The following is a 23,321-nucleotide window of genomic DNA, read 5'->3' as shown; positions in this document are numbered from 1 at the left end:
GTCATTCTAAACCTGTAAGACCTCTGTTCATCTTCGGAACACAATTTAAGATATTTTGGAGAGTATCACATACGTAAATAAAGTATGCTGTTCTGTGTCAGCAGCACTTTGCGCAGATATTCTCGTCACTTTGTCAAATAATGGTTGAACTACTAATGGCAGATGGATAATTTTAACAATCTCCTTGTTTCTGAGTATAAGGCTCCTAGCTGTCTATGTGAGGGACAGAGAGCTCTTGGAATGCATTAGAAATATCTTAATTTGTGTTCTGAAGATGAACGAAGGTCTTATGGGTTTGGAACAACATGAGGGTGGTTAATTAATGACAGAATTAAAATATTTTGGGTGACCTATCCCTTTAAGCCCAAAGTATACTTCACTTTTTCCATGTATGCGAAGTTAAACGTAAAGTGCGCATGACGCAGATTTGGTCATCAGTATGGTATACTGTATGCGCACCATCTGATATTTGTAACCGGCGTGCATACTACGTATGCATAGGTTGCACATGAGCATTAATTGGTTTTGCAAAGAGAGCAACAACATTTTAATTGGTAATAACTTCTAGAAGAAAAACAGAGTGATGGACTAAGATGAAGCTTTCTTGAGAATGTGTCGATCGCCGGCATTTGTGCACGCTATCAAATGGAGTATACTTTGAAATACACAAAAAAAACTTGGTGCATTAGCCCAAGGTTTTCTTAAACTCGGGTTCACAAACCCCCTGGTGGTTCATGAACTGCAGGGGGTTTGTAAGTGGGAAAAAAATCATAGAAATGTACAATTAAAATAAATAAATGTAAAATAAAAACTTAAAAGATGGAATTTTCTGTCACTAATCATCAAGTGACCATTAGCCAACACACTGAAAATGTACTAGAAATTTATAAATGAAAATTGTGTTTACATCAGTTTTCTTTTTAGTGTATCAAAGAACCTTTAAATGTGAATGTATTGTTAAATTATTGAAAAATAAACTTAAAATCTTTTAAATTCAAATGTTTTGGTTGTCTTAGCTGCTCCCAAACAATGGCATAACTGTCTAAAATAAATAGATTTATAAATAAATAATAAAAATTTTTTTTTACATTTTCTAGTAAATGTCACAAATAATTATGGAGAAACAGTAAGTAACACATTGAATTAAGCAGGAAATTGTAGCCAAAGAATATTCAAATTATTATGTATAAAAATAAAAACAGTATTTTTTAATCAATTATTAGAGCCAGCCAAAGGTTTGTCACAAATTAATAACATTCATAAAAATAAATTTGATCACAGGATATTTATAAATACAATTATTTATTTTTAAGCTTGAAAAATAAAGCAGCTGTAGCCACTGTGCAACACAAAATAAACAGGATATCCTCAAGTCATTGTGTGTCGCATCGAGTTTAGATAGCGTCACTGATTAAGAGATGGGTGATCCTGTTTTCTGTATGTCTAATGTTAGTGATTTCTATTTCTAGACCAGAAGGTTTTAGGGGCCAGTTGTAGCACCCTAAGGGGTAGAAAAGAGGTCAAAATGCATGAAGTGGTGCTCACCTCAGCTCTGTAGGGGAGGAAGATGGCACTAGCCAGGTTTCCTGTGATGCCACTCAGGATATAAATGATAGATATTCGTAGCCACCCAGCCAACTTCTCTAAGTCTCGAAGAATTGTCATCTGAAAACAGACCGACACCAGGCAATGCAGAATCCTGTTTTCAACAGAAGGGGAACAGAGAGAACATTTCAAGCATGTTGTTTATAAGCTGCAATGACATCTTTATGGATCTGAATGCACCACAACATTCTGACATAAACATTCCCTTCATACAAGATATGATCCCACTCTAAATGATGTCCAAGCAGACCACTGCCTGTGTCATAATTACACATCTGTCAGCTGTCTCATAAAAATGTGGCAAAGGCATGTCATAACAAGAGTATCCACAAATGCTGTTATTATGAAATGCAATATGCAATGGCCACCAAACATGAACAAATATGCAACCGTAACCACACAGATCCTAAAACCTCAGCAGGTTCAAGGACGTTTGAGAGAGTGATGATAAAGGTGTGTGACGGTGGCACGTGCACAAGCGTTAATCTACTGAGCCGTCTTAAGGAAGGCAAAGAGCCAAAGTGCAGCTCAGTGAAGCACTCTTTTTGATTACTACTACAGATCACGCCATACTAAATAGCAGCATCTTCTCCAAGTGTCAGCTGTTTCTTACAGCAGATAATCTGATCGTATGCGTCAGCTTTTAGAGCATCTGAGATAAACAGTGCAGCATGGGATATGGTGCTTATGGGTAAAACATTCCAGCATGTGTACATAATTAAAACCCAGAGGGATTTTTTTATAGCTTATGGGTTGTTCCTTCATTGCTCAAAAGATTTCACTGTTTCATTTGAGTATGAACTATCAACTGAAGGAATAAAAACAGAAACTCCCGAGACAATTGTTGACACTGTATGCATGAGTTGTGAGCTCTAATAATTTGGTCTGTGAGGATTTGATGAGAAATTTAGTCAATGTATCTGAATTGTCATTGCAGACTGTATTTTGGCAGTCTGAGCAGAGTTTATTAAACCTCTTCTGAAATTCTAGAGGAGATTGTGTACGAGTATCTGTATTGTTGCATTAAATGTAAAAATACTAATGGTCTTGGTTTGAATGTCTGCAATGTTTAGCTATGTGTAGCTCTTTGCCTTTTCGTTTATCTGTTGCTGTGAATAGATGTTTTATAGGTTGTCATCTTGTTCTTGGTCTGTACTTACCTTTCATTTGAATAGTTAAAACTTTATTTTGTTTTTGGTGTGACCAGTCTGTCACCACTTTGTCTTTGATGTTTGTTTCTTCATTTCAGCTTTGTCAGCTTGTCATTTTGTTTTAATCTGGGGTTAACAGACATTTTGTCTGCAATGTCCTCAGTTTGTAAATGTTTGAATCTCTGTTGATGTGAACAGACATTTTGTTTTGCAAATTTGTGCCTTTTCGTTTGTAAAGATTGGTCATACGCCTTTGATGTTTTTCTTGATCTGAACAGACCTTCTATTTGCATAGTTTCACTTCTTTGTTTCGCTTTTGGTGTGACAAAATTGTCTTGTGATATTTAGCTATTTTGTTTTCATTTCGTTTACATTTGTAATGTTTTACTTAGTTGCTTTGCTGTAGGCATGAATGTGTATTTGTGAATTTCTGTTTTACTTTTGATGTAAATACATGTTTTATTTGCAGTTTTCATTTTCCTTTTGGTGTAACTAGACTTGTCAAATGCTTTTCATGTTGTTATTTGTCTAAATGGACCTTTCATTTGCATAGCAGGTTTCATTGGAAGTTTTTTGTTTCGCTCTTTGTTTGACCTCTTCACAACCACACAGTGATATTTTGCTTTTTCGTTTTGTTTTGTTTCACTTATGTCTTTGCCCTATGTATGACTGAATGTTTATTTTTATGGTGATTTGAATAGACAATTTGTTTGGCAGTTTCTGCCTCTTTATTTGGCTGTTGGTTTGAATAGACCTGTCATATGCTTTTGTATTTCTCTTGATCTTAACGGACCTTTCGTTTGCATAGTTTCATTTTTTTGTTTCACTGTTGTTGTGACCAGTCCATGACCAGGCTGCCTGTGATATTTTTCCTTCTCATTTCACTTTTTTGTTATTTCGCTCTAGGTGTGAACTGAGCATTCATCTGCAGTGAGTGTTTAGTTATTGATGTGGACAGGGCTTCAGTCGCTCACCCAGCGTGCAGAAACAGTGAGAGCCAAAGGCGGTAGAACTGATCTGGGACCTCAGGGTTCAGGAAAGGAAGGAGGCCACACACATCATCCATACAGTGCACCTGAAAAGGACAGAGTAGTGTGTTTCTTTAAATTACAAAAATAGAAACATCCTGAAATTTTGCCAATAATAAATGAAATTGCATTTTCAGGTTTAAGACATTAGCCAGTATTTAACACACTTTTAGCACGAAGTCTTAAGTTAACACCTGAAGCTGGCATATGCTTCAGACCCAGCCAAATCATGGTGTGCCCTTTCAGAGGACAACAGATTTTGCCAATGCAGAGGAGATTAGCTTGGCAACCTTCATGGTGATTATAGTGCACTAAGCATAAGGTAGATTTACCTTCCGTTCTTATTCACATTGCCTTATTAGTCTAGTGGGTGAGTACTGACAAGAGGTGAAACGTTCAGGGCTTTACGCTCGCTTGTGACCTGAACTGATCACAAAGAGTCACTGTTTAAAAGTTTGGGGTCAGTATGTTTTTTTGTTTGTTTTTGTTTTGAAAAAAATGTATGCTTTTATTCAGCAAGAATGCATTAAACTGATCAAATGTGACAGTTATTTTGTAATGTTACAAAAGTTTTCTATTTCAATTAAAAAATCTGTTCTTTTTATCTTTCTTGTTAAAGAATCCTGAAAAAAAAATCTAGCAAGGTCTTAAAAAGAAAATGTTTTTAACATTGCTAATAATAATAAACATTTCTTGAGCAGAAAATCAACAAATTACACTTTTTAAAATAAAGGTGCTTCACAATTCCACAGAAGAATTCCACATGTTTGTTTAAACGATTCCATAAAGAACCTTTAACATCTGAAGAACCTTTCTGGTTCTTTCTGGTTCTTTGTGACGAAAGATGATTCTTCAGATTATAAAAAGGTAAGAAAGAGACATTTCTTTAACGAACCTTTGAATAAATAGTTCTTTGTGGAACCAAAATGTTTTTTTTTCTATGGCATTGCTGTGAAGAACCTTTATTTATAAGACTGTAGAATAATTTCTGAAGGATCATGGGACACTGAAAACTGGAGTATGATGCTGAAAATTTAGCTTTGCCATCATAAGAAATAAATTAAATTTTCAAATATATTCAAATATAAAAGTTATTTTACATTATAGTAATATTTCACAGTATTACAGTTGACCTATTTTTGATAAATAAAATGCATCATTGGTGAATATTAGAGAGTGTCAAAAATGTGTTTGTTTTTTTTTTCTTTACCAAACCCAAACTTTTGAACAATAGTGCAGTTTTATAAAGACCTGGCAAACAATTCAGTTTGCTTTGACTATTACTTAACAATTATTTATCAACTCAGACTTAATTTTTAGCAGTATTTGCATCTCATCGACTATAATTTAATTTTGTGATGTACATCGCCATTTCATAAGAAGTAATCATCAAATGTAGTTCAGTATCTCTTATGGCACATATTTGATTGTCTTACTTGGGAGCAGAGGGTCGCCTCCTCATGGAAGTATCCCTTCATGAAGTCACAATACTCCCTAGATGTGATTTCACACCTGCAAAGCAACACACCAGACCTTTCAAAACCCCACATAGCCACTAAGCAAAAACCCATGTCCACTAAACAAATGCATCAGCGCTGATCATGCAGTGTGAGAGTCAGTAGCAGCAGATGTCCTCACCTCCCTTTAGTGCCGATGCAACAGGGCCGGCCGGTGATAGTACAGTCAATATGAGGCAGATTGGTGTGGTTCCCAGAATTATATTTGGTGCAGATCTGTAATGCATAGGTTAGGATAATGTATAGCCAACCAACTCTTGCAACAAAGTACTTTAGCGACATGACTGGTTTTGTGGTTGACAGGTTCCTAAATGCTATTTTTGCTGCAATACTTACCGGCCATTTGGTGATATCATCAGGCCACTCATGAGGAGCTACTGAGGCCGGCTCTATACACGTCCTGCCAAAAACACAGCACAGTCTTGTGTTTGAGATGTCTCTGTGAAAAGTGTCAACTGAAGTACGGAGTGATGCCATGTTCCCTCACCTGGGGTCCTGATGACACACGGAGCCGTACTCCCGGTTCTTCCCCTCCAGCTGAGGAGTGCTGGGATGCTGAGGCCACTTCACCCACACAGCCAGAGTGCTCTGAAACAGAAAGAGGAAGACGTCAATGGCCTGACAGCTTCTCAGTCAGGTGAACAAACATATAATCTAGAGAGTCTGCAGCTCCTGTACTTACAGAGCATTCCTCCTCTAAGGACTGCAGACAGCCAGAGCGGTCGTTGCGCACGCAGCAAGCCGAATTTCGCTCCAGTTCTCGCTTTTTTTTAATCAGTTCGTGTACCTGGTTGTCCTGCCGCATACAAGGGGAGAATTTGGCTCCCAGATGAATCAAGGCTTCCTGATAAGAATTTTAAATGAATACGTTAGGAAAATGATTTGTTTGACCATAATCAGAGTTGCACTTTTGAGAGCTGAAGACACGTCTGAAAATGCATTTAAAAGTATGTTTTAATGTTTTAAAATAAAAGACACAAAGACTGCCTTTATTTGATCAAAAATACAGAAAAAGAATATTGTGAAATATTATTACAGTGTAAATTCACTAAATTCACATGACACTTCAGAAATCATACTTATATGATGATTTTCAATGTTGAAAACACTTGTGTTGCTCAATATTTTTGTGGAAACCAGGATGCATTTTAAAAGATTCTTTGATGAATAGCAAAAGAATTAAAAAGCAGCATTTCTTTGAAATCTAAATGTCTTTTCGCTTACTCAATCGTATCAACTGAAAGCATTTTCTGCATTCTTGCTGAATAATAGTAATATCTTTAAAGATAAATGTAGTGGTAGTGTATAACAGAAAAAAAGTGATTTTATACAGACTTTTGATACACATCATCAAAGTATTTAGGAAGTAACCACAAAAACTGGAAAGTTCAGCAATCACCTTTCAGGTTCGTGATACATGATGTTTTTGTGGTTACTTTCTAAATACTCTGACCTGAGAAAACTGATCATCAAGATCGTTTTTTAGACAGAACTTCAGATCAGATATTTGTTCAATGATAACTTAAGCTCCTGCTCATTGACTTTAGAGAGGGATGACTCACCGAACTCGGTCCAATCCAGAAGTTCTCTTGCTGCACAAATTTAACGTTTTCATAAACGCCTTTATTTCTTAGGACCTTTGTGGGGGGGGGGGGGATCAGAAGTGTTGACAAACACCAGATGAGGTCAGAAACAGGAATAGAGCGTCAAAAATACTGGACCTTGTAAAAATGTAGCAGCACTCACCGAATCGACGGTTTCATGCTGGGAGAAGCCCACTGGTGCAATGCCATAAATACACACTGCCAAAATGGTGATGAGTATGTGAACAAATGTCATCCAATATGTAAAGAAAGGCCTGAAAAACAAAATAGAAACCACCTCACATTATAAGCATCTCTATAAGTCTAATAGAAGAGTTTGAGCTGAACTCAGTTCTCAAACCTGTGGTCATCCATGTCCTCTATCTGTTGTTTCACGTAGCTGTCGATGCGCTTGCGATATGTTCGATTGGTCAGCTTTCCCACCATGCCCAATCCATATGGCCTCTTCTCTCGTGCGAAGAGCTTCTTGACTGGCACGGCTATCCGTTGTCCTCTCCGCTGACCTTTCACACTCACTACCTCCTGCTTCAGGCGCACTTTAGGGGGCGCAGATGTTCCCTCTTTAGCCTTCCGCCAGCCGCGCTCTAGAGGCCTGTTTGAAGAACAGGACAGAATTATAGAACTTTTATATTTTACGTTAACCTTTATGTATTTAGGAAACGCTTTTATCCAAAGCGACTTACAGTGCATTCAGGCTATACCTTTTTATTACCAATATGTGTGTTCCCTGGGAATCGAACCCACAACCTTTTGCGCTGCTAATGCAGTGCTCTACCACTGAGCCACAGGAACATTATATTATTATTACATTATTATATAGTCATAAAACAATGCCTAAATCAGATTCATTCATATTTGATTCATTTTGAGATCTTATCATACCAATAAATAGTCATCAAATAGGATGATAAATCTCCTGTGAGGAATTAACTGCATCCCAAAAAATATGCTTTTTCTATGCTTTCACTACTCTTATATACACTTAGCAATTTTTGTTTTATTTTATTTTAGTATTTCTTTTTATTGTATTATTAAGATATTAAATATTAATACGAATTAATCATATATAAATATTAATAAGTCATAAGTAGCACAGGTGTATTTGTAGCAATAGCCAACAATACACTGTATGGGTCAAAATTATAATTTTTTCTTTTATGCTAAAAATCATTAGGATATTAGCTAAAGATAATGTTCCATGAAGATATTTTGTACATTTGCTACTGTAAATAAATCAAAACTTATTTTTTGTTTAGTAATATGTATTGCTAAGAACTTAATTTGAACAATTTTAAAAGCATTTTATATATATACAGTATATATCTCGGCCAAATATTGTCCTTATCCTAACAAACCATACATCAATGGAAAGCTTATTTATTCAGATGATGTATAAATGTAAATAAAAAAAATAAATACTTTTATGACTGGTTTTGTGGTCCAGGGTCACAAATATGTTTTCACTTCTCATGTTTACAATTTTATAAACGAATACAGTATATTTCAAAATGTACTTTTAATATAAAATTATTTATTAGTATTCTTAAAGTATGAAATATTAATCTTAATTAATTGCATAATAAATTATTATAATTCAAAAAAAAATATCATTTTGAATTATTTATATAACATATTTCTGTAATTAAATGATATCACATACTTAAAAAAAGTATTTTAAACAAAGTTAAACTCTCTAACTTTCTCTGCAATTAATAATCGTCTACTATACGTTTTGATATAGCTACACGATCACTGTGGGAGGGAAAAGGACATCATATAAATGCTTTGTGAATCTCACAGCATCAAGTGACTCCTCTCTAACTCGCTTTTATCCAGCGCGCTGCCCGTCAGCTCCGACTCGTCCAGCTGTTTGCTGTCCACGTCCTTCATGGTGGAGTCTGATGGAGACTCAAACACCTCATCGTGAAAGGTGGACATCTCCTCATGCATCAGGGCGTCCTGTGGCCAGACACACCATAAACACACACACTCCAAAAAATCTCCAAAGAGCATATGCATGTGCCATTTTTCCGGTCTGCTTACCCTGGCGAAGAACGATGTGTCGAGTTCATCTGGAAAGTCCACAACATCTTCCTCAATAAAGCTAGCAGGTGTGAAGCTGCGCCTGTGAGCTCGTCTTAGTGTGCCCTCACGCAGCGAACGACCCTTAAAACACACACAAACAGACACTTTATCAGCATAGTTTACTACACAGTAGAGAAAGTACTTGCTATAAATACCTTAGACTATACACTAAGAAAAAAATCAATACAATGTGACTGAGACTGTGTTGTGAGACCTTTGAACTGTATATTCTGCTTCATGTTACTGGTCATTTATTTTTAAGAATGAATGCACACATTTGATTTATCTGAAGTGTCCTCATGAACTCAAATGACCTCAGATGACCCTTCGCTAAGCCCCACCTTACAAATGTAACTGAACAATCCTGCTTAGCAGCTGTTCTCATTCGACGTTATCAGACAAGCTTCTGCTCTGCTCTAATGTAGGTCTGTGTTCACTTATAGTGAACCAAGAAGCTGAGACAGGATGTAGATAAACCTGCATATAAATCTGGAAGGTCATTCTGTGAATTAAAGATGTGTTAACTATGTCTGGAAACAAACATTTGCTCCAAGGTCAGCAGGGAATAGTGACCATTCACTGGCCATTGGAAAACCTCTATTGCTTATTTGCAGTCATTTCATTTTTAATTTTTAAAACAGTGGGTCTCATTCGCTAACCGAAAAACTGTATATGAACGATTCATCGAAAACTTTAGTACTAAAATTTGTTCTAGATATATGAAGGAATTTAGAAACAACTGAAACCACACAAACACAATAATCACATGCTCTGGATGGCTTTATAAACATAAACATTTAATCTTTAATATATTTCATCATATAAAGAGAAAGTATGAGATGAAAAGTTGCACTGTAGAGACCCTTATATGAAGATGTTTTCAATGTACACCAAATTCATTAGCATTATAATGAGATTAATAACAAATGTCTGTGAGTATGCGTTGTCAAATTAGGTAGAATTGTTTTTTATGTGTTAGAGAGTTTGACTCCTAATCCTAAGGTTGTGGGTTCGAGTCTCGGGTCGACAAAACACCACGACTTAGGTGCCCTTAAGCAAGGCACTGAACCCCAACTGCTCCCCGGGCGCCGCAGAATAAATGATGCCCACTGCTCCAGGTGTGTGCTCACAGTGTGTGTGTGTGTGTGTGTGTGTTCACTGCTCTGTGTGTGTGCACTTAAGATGGGTTAAATGCAGAGCACGAATTCTGAGTAAGGGTCACCATACTTGGCTGAATATCACGTCACTTTCACTTTCATATGAATATTTCATGCAGTTATTAGCGAATGAGACCTATTGTTCTAGAATTATTTAACAATTTTTTCTAAGCTAAAACCACAGATTTAAATGCTTTGTGCTGTTCCATAATTGACAAAATCTTGAATTATTTCTGTGGGACGTTTTAAAACATGTCAAACATGAATTAGCAAAGGGTTAATAGACCCTTAATCAGGTTAGATGCCATACTGAATTTAACACAGCTGAAAACGAGGCTGTTACAGTCTTCACAGTGTCACACACTGTCTGTATAAAGAGCTTAGATCACATAATTTGCACATAATTTGTTTTGGTCTACTAAAGTTAAACTACAGTACAGTCATTTTAACACAGTGTACTTCAGTCCCTCACAGCCTCGTTTTCATTCCTGTCAAAAATTAAAGTTGGCACTAACCCAACTAAAGTCAATTATTTTATAATTTTTATTAAAAAAACAGACAATTCTGCATACTTTTTTGTTTATTTTGGCACAAAATGTAACTACATTATTGTCCAGCTCTTACATACATTAGGACATAATGGAGAGAGGGGCACAATGTAACACTTTTTGACTTCCTCAGTTTGTGTAAATCCACATGGGGTTGAGAGCATAATTTATATATATATATATATATATATATATATATATATATATATATATAGTTAATAAATGTTTATAATAAACAATTTTAAATAAAATAATGGTATTTTTTAAGAGAATGGTTTCTCATGTAAACTGATAAATAACAGATTGGAGATTAAAATAATTTGAGTCATTTTAAATGAATACTAACACCTGAGATGAAAAATGTATTTAAGCCAGAAATGTACTTTTACTATAGTAAAATAAATGTTCAGTGATATCTGTAAAAGATTGTGAATTTTGGCACAGTTTTTCTCTTCATAGTGTTGATATGGCAACTAGTAAATAACACAAAATGTGTTATGCTGTGGAAATATTAACCATGTGTGTTACAACAAAACGAACTAAATCTGACTAAGAAGGCATGAAGACATTAAGATGTTATAGACATTAACATCATGATATTTTGCAAAGCTCATCTGAAACAATGTGTGTTTTGAAAAGCGCTACACAAATGTCTTGACCTCTGACCCAAACCAGACCAGAAACTAGTCTAGTTATTTCCAGAACATTTCCAAATGTACTAAGTCCCCCGTAACACAGGGTCTGATGATGCTTACCTTGACCAGAGCCGCTGCCGCCCTGAAGCTCATCTTGGCCACAGACTCGCGCTTGCGTCTGCGTGGGATGCGGTTCAGGCCCGAGCGGGAGCTGTTGAAGGACCAGAGGGATGCCGCGCCGGGGGTCATGGGAGTTTGAGGCACACTGAAGCCATCTACCTCCTCCACCATGCGAAATGCACGTCCTCGTGCCAACGGGTCCACAATCTGAACCAAGAGAGCATCGTTAAAAAGAACAACAGGTGCACACAAAGCACTCCAGTGATGACTTCTGCTACTGTACCTTCTGCATGCCATGCTGAGATGAGGGCACATACAGAGGCGGAGGGGTTTCTGTGCTGGTCAGGGAGATGTTGTCCTGGCTGGGCAGCTCCATCTCACGGATCACCTGAGGCTTCAGCTTGCCGTAGCGCATGCTGCAGTGTCGCAGACTCTTCCTCTGCCATTTCTGCGTGGCGTCGCCGTCCTTACTGACCCCGAACCAGTCCGCCGTGCCCCTGAGAGCGATCGACACAACCCTTGTTCAGCTTGAGCTCGCTCATCCCCAGATCACATGTGATCCCTGACTCTCTCGTGTTTCCCTGCACCTGTGCACTAAAGCATGTTCTTGCACAATATCTGGACACCGCAGTGGTAGTTTCCACAAATGTGTGTCACACTGTCTCCTCCCGATTATGTACAAATGGAATCAAGGAAATTTGGGTGAGGTAACTCTAACAAACTTTTAAGGAAATAGAGATGGGGCATGCCCGGGCATGCTTCAGAGTAAAGTCCTGTCACACAAATGAACCCATGCGCACATACACACTGAGGAACATTAGGCTGGAGTCTGACCCGTCTGCACAGCTGCTTGGCTGTCATTAAAAAAACTAAAAAACTAGGGAAACATCTGCTTCATAATGTCTAACGGTTGACATGTTTTCAGCTATGACTTGTGTTTCAGTCAAACTGATCAAATGATATAAACCAGTATAAAATAAGAACAGAAAGTTCAGCTGTCCAGCACTGCAGCCTCACCCACAAAATGAAAAATTATTAACCATAAATTGTATGTGCATTAGATTATTAAAGAACAGGCAGAATAAATGAAGGAAACTAATTGCAACTATTATTAATATTATTATTAATAATAATAACAACAATAATAATAATTATTATTATATTTTATCTATTTTTATATCATGACTACTATTAATACTACTGTATTATTATTGTTTACTAAAATAACAAAAAAGAAACATATAAATAAAGAAATTATCAATATACTGCTTTGACATAATAATAATTATTATTATTAATTGATAATAATTCATATGGGAGGCCATTCAGTGTCTGAAATTTTCTATCATTATGTTTTATTTATTGTTTATTTATTTATTTATTTTTCAGATTTCAGTTTTATTTATTTTATATATATATATATATATATATATATATATATATATATATATATATATATATATATATATATAAATGATTATGATATCTCAGCAGAAACTATGGTTAACAGAGTACTTTTTGTGTGTGGTAAAGTTGTAATTGAGAAGTCTAGGAAGTTACACATTTACTAATGATATTTTAGATCAACAATAAACTCCTCAAGACTGTGCATATATGATGTATATGATGTAATAAATATCTGTATTTCCCTCCTGGACCACAAAACCAGTTATGATGTGCACGGGAATATTGGTAGCAATAGCCAACATTGTATGGGTCAAAGTGATTATGTTTTCTTTTATGTCAAAAATCATCAGGATATTAAGTAAAGATCATGTTCCATGAAGATATTTAGTAAATTTCCCACTGTAAATATATCAAAACTTTATTTTTAATTCGTAATATGCATTGCTAAAAACTTAATTAGTAAAAATGTAACTGCAATTTTATATTTTATATTTTTAACTGTTTAGTTACTTAAATATAAGTAGTTTTATTTTTATTTCTTGCATATGATCTGAATTTATAACTATTTTTTATTTTTTTCTAAGATTTTCAAATAGTTGTATCTTGGCTAAATATCGCTCTAACAAACCATACATCAAGCTTATTTATTCAGCTTTCAGATGACATCTATCTAGATTAAAAAAATGCCCCATTTAAGTCCAGGGTCACATACCTGATTGTAAAATTTTTATAAATACTATAATGGTATAATAATAAAAATAAAACAACACTTGTTTGTATATCCATTGTTGTCCAGTATGAACTACACTGGCTGTCTATAAATAGGACACGGTTCACTAGAACACCTGGATCAGCATCACACACACACAGAGAGAGCAATCTAATCTCATCTTTCTGACTCACAGGGGATGGCAACAAACATGGCTCAAATTGAGGCTTATTCTGTTTCATCTGAAAGAGTCTGGGCACACCGCACAAGAAACCTGAAGATGAATGTGTCGTGGGCTCATATAGCGGTATGAAGTATTGGAATGTTTTCTGTGATAAGCTCAATTCAGTTTTGGCAACAATGTGCCGTGCTGAACTCATAACGGTCAGAAACAGTGAAAGCATGTGGTGATAAGAAGCCTCATTTGTCCCTGACAAAAGACCGAAGTCATGAAAGACATTGACAACTGCTGAGAATCACAACCATGTGAAAACATATTCAGTGATTTCAGCCAAAATCATTCCTGATGTAACATGCACTGAGGGAGAATGTAGTTCTCCAATAGTGGTGTAGTGAATACAGTTTTGGACAGAAAGATTATAGACTCAAACACCACAATGGATGACCTCTGGCTGGATGTCTGTGAGGCATTAAACCAGAAAGTGACCAGTAAACAAGACTGTATTATATGTGCCAGCCATTGCTGTCTCTTTTAGCTAATGTTTACCGTAGCTCTGACCAAGCATGCTTACAATACTTGCACATTTTCATAGTCATACTATATTTAATTACAAGCCTAGACCCAAAGAAAACCTCAAGACATACAAAAACGGTCATGAACTAGTCTGAGTTTGTGTCAGGGTTCCCAGTGTAGCATATTGCTAAGCTAACAAACCTATACTTAAGCAGTAAAAATACACAGCGTACACATTTTATAATCTGCCGTTCAGAATCTAGGCGTCAATGCAATTTTTTCTTTCTTTTTTTAAAATAAGATGTGAAATATCAATTTAAAATAATAGTTTTGTATTTGATTACATTTTTAAACATAATTCAATATAAAGATATTTTCAGCATCATTACTTCAGTCTTGTCACTTCCTCCAGAAATCATTCTAATATGATGATTTGAAGCTCAGGAAACTTTTTAAAATTATTATTATTAGTGTTGAAAACTGTTGTGCTGCTTAATATATCACAGAAACCGTGATTTATAAAAGTATTTTCTAGGATTATTTAATGAATGGAAAGTTCAAAAAGACAGCATTTATTCATCATGCAAATATATTTTTACATCATACATGTCTTAAATGTGTTTTATTCAATTAAATGCATCCTTGTGGAATAAAGGTATCAATAAAAATAAATAAATAAATAAACCCAATCTTTTAAACATATAGTGTACATAACCTTAAACTGCTTTAACTGTTAATTTTAATGTTTGCTTTGGAATCAGACACATTTCCAAAATGTTTTAATTACTTTTCCTGTGATGTGTAAATACAGAACACATTTTTTTTTTCACAAACAGCTTTTTCATAACTAGGAAAAAAAATATCCACTATGGGAATTTCCATTATTTTTCAACAACTTCTGTTGTGGGAAACCCTAAATGGTGCATATTAGTAATATGAAGCTACCAAAAGTGTACATATTAGTAGTTAAATAGCGTATAGGATTAGTTAGTGGCAGCCTGTGTGCCTTATGTTCCTGTGAGTATGTATTGTAAATGACAATGGATGGTCTTTTACATGGGAACAACTACTATTACAACTGTAACACTGAAGATGACTGACGAGAGATGGTACAGTGCCACGTGAACAGGTTCCCCCTGTGTGTGTGTGTTGTGTGTGAGAGCTCCCTCGCCAGGCCTCCTACGCTCCTCTGTACCTGAGCAGGGTTCTGGAGAGGGACTGGTGCCGTCTGAAACTGTGCCGCCCTGCACGGTGACCCTTAATGGGCACAGTGTTAATCCTCTCAAAGTGCACCCTCCTGCTGCTGTGGACGGCCCGAGAGGACGGAGGGCAGGAGGAGAGGAAGAACAGGACGAGGAAAAGAAGCAGAAGAGAAAAAGAAAAGAGTGAAGGAGAAGAACTGGAAAACAGATCAACAAGAGCCAGAGAGCAAGATTAGCAAGATGAGCAGAAGCAGAGTATTCAGCAGGAGGGTTATTATCAGTAAACTAGTGTGCACGAGTTAATGAGTAGCATATGAGGGAGAGACATGTGCTAGTCACACATACACACAAGGATGCACAGAAATACACAAAACAAGGCTGACAACTGGTGTCGTCCACATAGAAACCATGTAAACAGGCCCACAAACACTAGTTCTTTTCAGATTTGGTTTATCAGTCATGAAATGGAGCCATGAAATGAGGAATTTCAAAGCCTCCGGCACAGGAATCACATGCACATTCCTATCACATCTCAACTCAAAACAATCTCAGCAAACAAACCATAAAAAAGCCTGGCAACATTGGCTTGCAACCAGAGAGGTGCTACAATGCTGACTGCAGAATCACACTCGATTCACAGATGCAAGATCAAGAACAAATGATGCATTATCATAGGAAACATTAATGCGCATTCATGCAATTATAACTCCTACAACAAGATTAATACACCATGAAATGAATGCTGGTGTGGTCATTTAGCTTTGTTCCAAAATGCAGTGAGCTGCATTCTAAAGAATTGGTTACATTCACCGCAGTTTGATGAATTTTCACATTCAAAATCTAGCCATTTAGATATGTGTTATGGGGAATTTCACACACACATATTTGTCATTTTTTTGCTAATGTATCTTAAAGGGATAGTTCACCCAAAAATAAATTCTGTAATTAATTTCTCAACCTCACGTCATTCCAAACACGATATAGTTGATGAAATTCGAGAGCTTGCATAGACAGCAACACAACTGATACGTTCAAGGTCCAGAAAGGTAGTAAGTACATCATTAAAATAGTCCATTTCAAATCAGTTGTTCTACCATACATTTAAGAAGATAGGAGAATACTTTTTTTGTGAACAAAGAACTGCCAAGTACATGCGTCAAAGACACAGAATTGAATAAATTGTTGAATAAAGTCGTTATTGTTGTTTTCTATGTGCACAAATAATATTCTTGTGATTCATAAAATTAAGGTTTAAACAATGATGTCACATGGACTATTTTACCAATGCCCTTACCACATTTCTGGGCCTTGACTGTGGTAGTTGTGTTGTGGTCTATGCAGGGTCAGAAAGCTCTTGGATTTCATCAAAAATCTCTTAATTTGTGTTCGGAAGATAAACAAATGTTTTACGGGTTTTTGGGTGAACTAATCCTTGAAAGTAGCATCCTAACTCAAATAGAAGCCATGGTTAATTTTCGTAAGGGGTGTCACTCTAAAAGCCTAAACATAATAGCAGACAAATATTAGGGAAAAAAACAGTTTTCTGTGAAATAATTGCGTTAATCATATATAAAATGGCATTTTTCTCACTCACGTTATGCGACTGACTTCTCAAAGGACACACACAATGCCGCCAAAACCGTTTGTACCAGTCTTGCTATAAAACGTCTATTGAGGCAGCTTACTAGGTTTTGGAACAGAGTTCGACCTTTGGAAAGGATGTGAATCTCAAACCTAACGGCTTCTGTAAGAGCAGATGTGAGTAACAGCCACATGTAATGCCTCTCCTACCTCTTGATGGTTTGTGTGATTGAAGACTGACGCTGGAAAGCAGCTCGCCGGGGGTCGAAGAGGTCACGAGGAGGAGAGGGGAGATGAGACGTTTCCACAGGCATACTGACGCTGCGATGGAAATTATGCCTCTTCAAGGGCTGTAAAAGAGAGACATGGACAGGTTTGGAAACCAGAGGTACACTATGCACTGAAGATGAGGTAGATAACGGTGCTTGTACCTGAACAAAAGCTGGAGCTTCGTCCACGGACACCTGAGCGGTGGGAATGTCCAGTTTTAGCCATGGCGGCTTCTTGCGCTGCAGGCTGCTGGTGCTGTCTCGTCTGGGTTCAGCCATGCTGCCTGCCTCTCCCTAAACCTGCCAGCTACACAGAGAGAGAGAAAACCAGATGAAGAGAGAGGTGGCTTCTCAAGAGAACTGCACAGTCTGTCAGTAAATCCCAAATTCAAACAGTCACTCTTCAAAGTTGAGGCTCTGTCGTGCTGATAAGGTTCATGACTAATGTAGGGATTGCTCACATTGCTCACTGCACAATATCTGCTGTATACTGCCTCAGGGCTCAACAATCATTTTCAACCATTTTCTCTCGCCAATATTGTCATGAGCTCCCTACAACAACTAAGGCTATTTTTAGTAACACATTCTATACATGTCACATAAAGATGTACATTTAATAAGTCAGTAAGATCAAGCCTGCTTAAAAATAATTTGTTTTAAATCACTATATTTTATATATATTAAATGTATTGTAATTATTCGTAATATAAACCATACACTTTTGTATTTAGAAGAAGTATATTATGCTGCATTTATTTAATAAAAATACAGTAAAATTTGTAATGTTGTGAAATCTTATTATAATTTGAAATAAGCTGTTTTGTATTTGAATATATTTTCAAATGTAATTTGTTTATGTGAGGCAAAACTGAATTTTCAGCAGCATTACTTCAGTCTTCAGTGTCACGTGACACTTCAGAAAGAAGTCTTACGGTATATGTTATATCATGAATATTTACTCTTAAAAATTGTTGTGCTGTGTAATAAAGTAAGGAAAGTGAAGTGTTTTTATTTTTTTATTTTTCTGATGGACAAAGTTTGAAGGACAATATTTATTTGAAATTTAAGACATTATTTATTTATTTGAAATGCTTCCTTGATGAATAAAAGTATTGATTTCAAATAAACAAATTAAATACAACTTTTAAATAGTCGTTTAACTCCAATGACAGTTATAAATTTATAAACGCACTTTTGAATACAAACATGTTTGTTCAGTAGAAATGCAGTACATTACTGCTGCATACTATGCACAATATATTATGGCATAACATACCTAATGTCTAATTAAATGTCCTTGCTAAGCCACAAGATGGCAGTCTACAATCACCACAAGATGTGTGAGAGCCCCAAAAGCGAGTAAACCCTCCTGCTGAGGAAACCACGAAATGTAAATAAATAACCGTTTTCTCATATGTCTGCATTCACTCAACATTCACAGAGCCACTTAACTGACTAATAAACATTTGTACTGTGGGGGTGGAAAAGTTTATTGTCAATAGATTAAGCCTAAACCAGTGGCTTTACACTACCCTCTCATTAAAAGTGCTGCATTCTGGCGAAGCAGGAATTCAGTGAGAGGCCATCATTAGTGTGTCGTCCCGCTGCATGTTCCCACACAGCCCGAGTGTTTTCCACATCACTGCTGCATGCGACCAGCAGCTGAAGAGCACTAAAGAGACACTCTTTCTGCTTTCTTCACTTCTCTGAATACTGCTTGTCAAGATGTCAGTTCAGCGCAGCCTGCTTTTCTACAGAATAGAGATCTGCTGTCCAACCTGAGACTGTTTGTGTGTTTTTGGGGCCGAGTTCAGCTCAGGTCTTCATGCTATCGGTTTTTTATACCCACTTCAGGTTTGTTATTGAAGAAAAACTAGTTTTTGTCTCATTTAAGTGATCTGGTTTGGGCTTTATCTTAATGCCTGAGCTTTTCTACTACAGTTCAGTTGATGTAAGTTACTTTCTATAAAAGTATCCGCCTAATGTGGAAATGTAAAGTGAAACATAATTTAATATGACTTAAGATATTATTTATTGTATTATATATATATATACTGTATACAGTACAGACCAAAAGTTTGGAAACATTACTATTTTTAATGTTAAATGTAATGTAAAGTTTCTTCTGTTCATCAAGCCTGCATTTATTTGATCAAAAATACAGAAAAACTGTAATATTGTGAAATATTATTGCAACTTAAAATAACAGTTTTCTATTTGAATATACTTTACAAAAATAATTTATTCCTGTGTTGCAAAGCTCAATTACTCCAGCCTTCAGTGTCACATGTAACATCCAGTCTAAAATAAAATGTAAAATAATTGTTTTTAAATGTATTATACTTTAAACTATCATATTTCATATCATATACTATCATATTTCTGTGATGCAAAGCTGAATTATTATCACATGATCCTTTAGAAATCATTCTTATATTCTAATTTATTATGAGTGTTGGAAACAGTTCTGCTGTCTAATACATTTGATGAATAAAAGGTTAAAAAGAACTGCATTTATTCAAAATAAATAAAAATTCTAATAATATATATTCTAATAATATATTTTCTTTACTATCATTTTTTTTATCAATTTAACACATCCTTGCTGAATAAAAGTATTGATTTTATTTAAAAAAAAGAAAGAAAAAAAAATTACTGACCCCAAATTACAGACCAGTAGTGTATATTGTTATTACAAAATATTTATATTTAAAAAAATAGCCTCTTTTTTTTTTATTCATCAAAGTATCCTAAAAAAGTATCACATGTTCTGAAATAAAATATTAAGCAGCAGAACCGTTTCCAACTTTGATAATGAATCATCATATGAATAATTTCTAAAGGATCATGTGATAATGATCTAAAAATTCAGCTTTGCATCACAGAAATAAATGATCATTTAAAGTATAATACATTTAAAAACAATTATTTTAAATTGTAATAATATATCACAATTTTGATCAAATAAGTGCAGGTTTGATGAGCAGAAGAAACTTCTTTCAAAAACATTAAAAATAGTAATGTTTCCAAACTTTTGGTCTGTACTGTATATCTATATATATATAATTTTTTTTTTTTTTTACTACACATTGTCATATACAGTAAACATCCAGTCATAAATGAGTCAGATGTTAAATCAATAACTGCTCGAATAGACTTAACAAGTAATTCATGAGTAAGACTGACTAACTTGTCAGTTTGTGGGAGTAATAACTCATAAGAGTCCATTATGCATGACTACAATGGTCCATCTATGTTTTAGCTTTCGCATGCATCCAGTGGAGACAAAACAATAGAAAGACAAGTGTATTGTCTTTGCATTATTTCACATATCTCATCATCTTCAATTCAGACTTCAAACTCATCAATCCGATGAAAATTTCATTTCTTTTGCTTTGGTGCAGTAGATTCAGCAGAGGCAGAGTTACAAACACTCAGTATTCTCCTGCAACCCATTTTTTATTTAAAAAGCCCTTGCTCTGTCTAGGGAGTGACATGGAGGCAAAAGTAGTCATTCTCGGATATATATTCACCCCTCGGGAAGGCCTCCAGATCTGTTCTTGGTTATTCTTAACAAAACAGATTTAACACAGCACACACCACTCTGTTAAGCTCCCATGATGGAGTGATGATGGACGCTACTGGGAAAGATACAAATCACAGAAACACACAGTCAAACAGAAATACATCAATCTCGACTCTAGCAAAACCTGAGTGAAAGTTTAAACTTTAAACTCATCAAAATAGTTATTTATCAGCAGCCCCAGACAAGAAAGAGCCCGGCGTCTGCAGCTCATGGTTGAAAGTGAAACACTCTCTTTGTCCATGAGAAACTCTCTGCCCGCTGAAGAGGAATGTGGACTGATATCATCACTGGCCTCTCAGTATGTGTGCCGTGTGATGACTGTGAGATTACAGGGCAGACAGGAGCAAAGCCCCAGCTTTGAGGACACCCCTGTCGGGCCATGCCAATGGTTTTCCACCACAGACAAGGGCTAGGTCAAAATTGAATCAGTCTCAAAATTTTGTGACAAGAAAAAAATGAACAGAACAGTTTGCATAAATCTTTTTGAGTTATGACAACTTCTAATGCAATTATGTCCAAACAACAACCAAGTAAACTCCTGTAACACTAACAAATCCTCATTTTGTTCTAATTTCTGTGACATCCTATGTCAACCGCTGGAACGCCATGAACATGCATACAACAGTTAGAAGCTGCACTGTAAACCCTGATAAGTTCACAGAACTCAAAAAATATTTTGTAACAGATGTTAAGTGATGTTTTTAAATGTTTTAAGTTTACATAAACTTAAAAATTATAATTTCAGTTGCCTTAAATTATCTCAGTGTTATCTTAAGTAATTATATTTCTGAACTTATAATTAGGGAGTAATTCACTCATAATTTTATCTATTTTTCAACTCCTATAATGTGGGAAATACACTCAAATTTAGTCTTTTGCTGTCCATCCTCAGCCTAACCACAGGCTCTACTCTTCACCACAACGGTAACACTACAAAAACATTTATGTATTAACTTATGTCCCTCTATATTAATCTTGTGTAAAAACACACAAAATAACACTTAATTTCAAAAAATATTTTTGTTGTTTTCTGATGCAAAGCATGCTGGGAACTAGAAAACACAATCATTTTAAGTTCACTTTACTATAAAAAAAATTTGAGTTTACAGAACTTATTTCAATTAAGTCCAATGAACTTTAGTTATTATTTGAGTGCAATTAACTAATTTCATTTGATTAATTTCATTGTTCGGTTTTACAGTGTGGAAATTACATTTTATAAAGTTTTAAATATGAATATTTTCTTACACAAATATATCGATTCGCTTCAGAAGGTCTTTATTCCCCAGAGCTGTGTGGAGCACTTTTTATGATGGATGGACGCACTTTTTTGGGCTTCAAAATCTTGGCCCCTGTTCACTGCCTTTATAAAGCTTGGAAGAACTTATAAAGCTTTTTTCTGATTGTTTTATATAATATATAGCAATAAACACCAACACATTAAAGGATTGTAAAATGCCACAGAGACTTTCGTCATCCACAATTTTAATGATGATGCAAACGAATATCTGTTTTGAACTTACTGAAACAATGTAAAAAGTGATTTTTCAAAGAGTATATATTACAAGAAATATAAATTTAGTCTACTTTAAAATGTCATGTTTAAATCAGTGTGTTAATTGCCATACCTTTGTAATTATTTAACAGCAATTTTGGAGTAAAAACTTTCACCACCCATTTTTTTTGTTCAGTGTAGCTGCATGAAAACTTGCCAAGAATATAGTCTATAAATTTCTTCCATAAACTTCTTCCATATTTCCTTCCGTATTGTAATGAACATGTAATGACTTATGCAGAGTTATGGTAGTATCCGTAGGTCGTTGATTGGATTTTCAGATGTGGACGCTGCAATTAATAATGGAGGCACATCTCAATGAAAATTCATAAAAAGATCATTGAAATGCATTTAGAGAATAGATGGTAAATGTTAATTTCATGCCAACTTTAGTATTTTTTCATACTAAAAACTGCATTAAGATCGTTGCCATATTCACATTTTTTTTATTAAATTAAGTCAAAAACTTCGCAAATATTCCACAAATGATTTGCTATATATATTGACCGACCCTACCACAGAAAGGAACCATCGGTCAGGTTCAGTATCCGAACAGACCCATTCCAGACATCCAATCCTGACATTCAAGCATGTCAGAAACCAAATTATCTAATTTTGAAAGGCAGCGATTATGTTTGACGCAGGAGTCAGAAATGAGAAGACGCAGTTGTGCTGTGTGAAAGACCGCTGGAGAGGCCTGAGGGGACACACATGAAAGCTTCCCATCAGCCCTTGAGCCAGAACAGACCACCGTGACTGCTTAATGTCTGTATCAGTATCCACCATCATCTCATTAATCTAGCCACTAAATCACACGACAGGCTGATTACCAACTGCACGAGAGCCATCAGCCCTGGGTCTGCACACT

General features: G+C 35.6%; 1 protein-coding gene across 3 annotated transcripts in view; it reads right to left on the bottom strand.

The window, feature by feature from the left end:
• Positions 1–23,321, bottom strand: part of LOC113095413 (inactive rhomboid protein 1) — a 52,590-nt gene that overhangs the window by 1,215 nt on the left and 28,054 nt on the right. For 2 of the 3 annotated variants that reach the window (XM_026260932.1, XM_026260933.1), the window contains exons 2-18: positions 17,475–17,619; positions 17,254–17,393; positions 15,456–15,563; positions 11,734–11,947; positions 11,451–11,657; positions 8,949–9,071; positions 8,704–8,864; positions 7,246–7,497; positions 7,048–7,159; positions 6,864–6,938; positions 5,984–6,145; positions 5,789–5,889; positions 5,638–5,701; positions 5,423–5,517; positions 5,221–5,296; positions 3,731–3,831; positions 1,546–1,699 (exon numbers count right to left, since the gene is read on the bottom strand). In XM_026260932.1, the coding sequence (XP_026116717.1) occupies positions 1,546–1,699; positions 3,731–3,831; positions 5,221–5,296; positions 5,423–5,517; positions 5,638–5,701; positions 5,789–5,889; positions 5,984–6,145; positions 6,864–6,938; positions 7,048–7,159; positions 7,246–7,497; positions 8,704–8,864; positions 8,949–9,071; positions 11,451–11,657; positions 11,734–11,947; positions 15,456–15,563; positions 17,254–17,393; positions 17,475–17,591 (2,262 nt within the window). In that variant the 5' untranslated portion in view covers positions 17,592–17,619. The remainder of the gene's footprint in view (positions 1–1,545; positions 1,700–3,730; positions 3,832–5,220; positions 5,297–5,422; positions 5,518–5,637; positions 5,702–5,788; positions 5,890–5,983; positions 6,146–6,863; positions 6,939–7,047; positions 7,160–7,245; positions 7,498–8,703; positions 8,865–8,948; positions 9,072–11,450; positions 11,658–11,733; positions 11,948–15,455; positions 15,564–17,253; positions 17,394–17,474; positions 17,620–23,321) is intronic. The other variant, XM_026260935.1, reaches the window with a different exon arrangement.

This window comes from Carassius auratus, unplaced genomic scaffold, assembly GCF_003368295.1.
Source record: "Carassius auratus strain Wakin unplaced genomic scaffold, ASM336829v1 scaf_tig00215721, whole genome shotgun sequence".
Taxonomy (NCBI): Eukaryota; Metazoa; Chordata; class Actinopteri; order Cypriniformes; family Cyprinidae; genus Carassius; species Carassius auratus.
The sequence above is the reverse complement of the archived record's forward strand: the minus strand, read 5'-3'. Positions and strand labels throughout refer to the sequence as shown.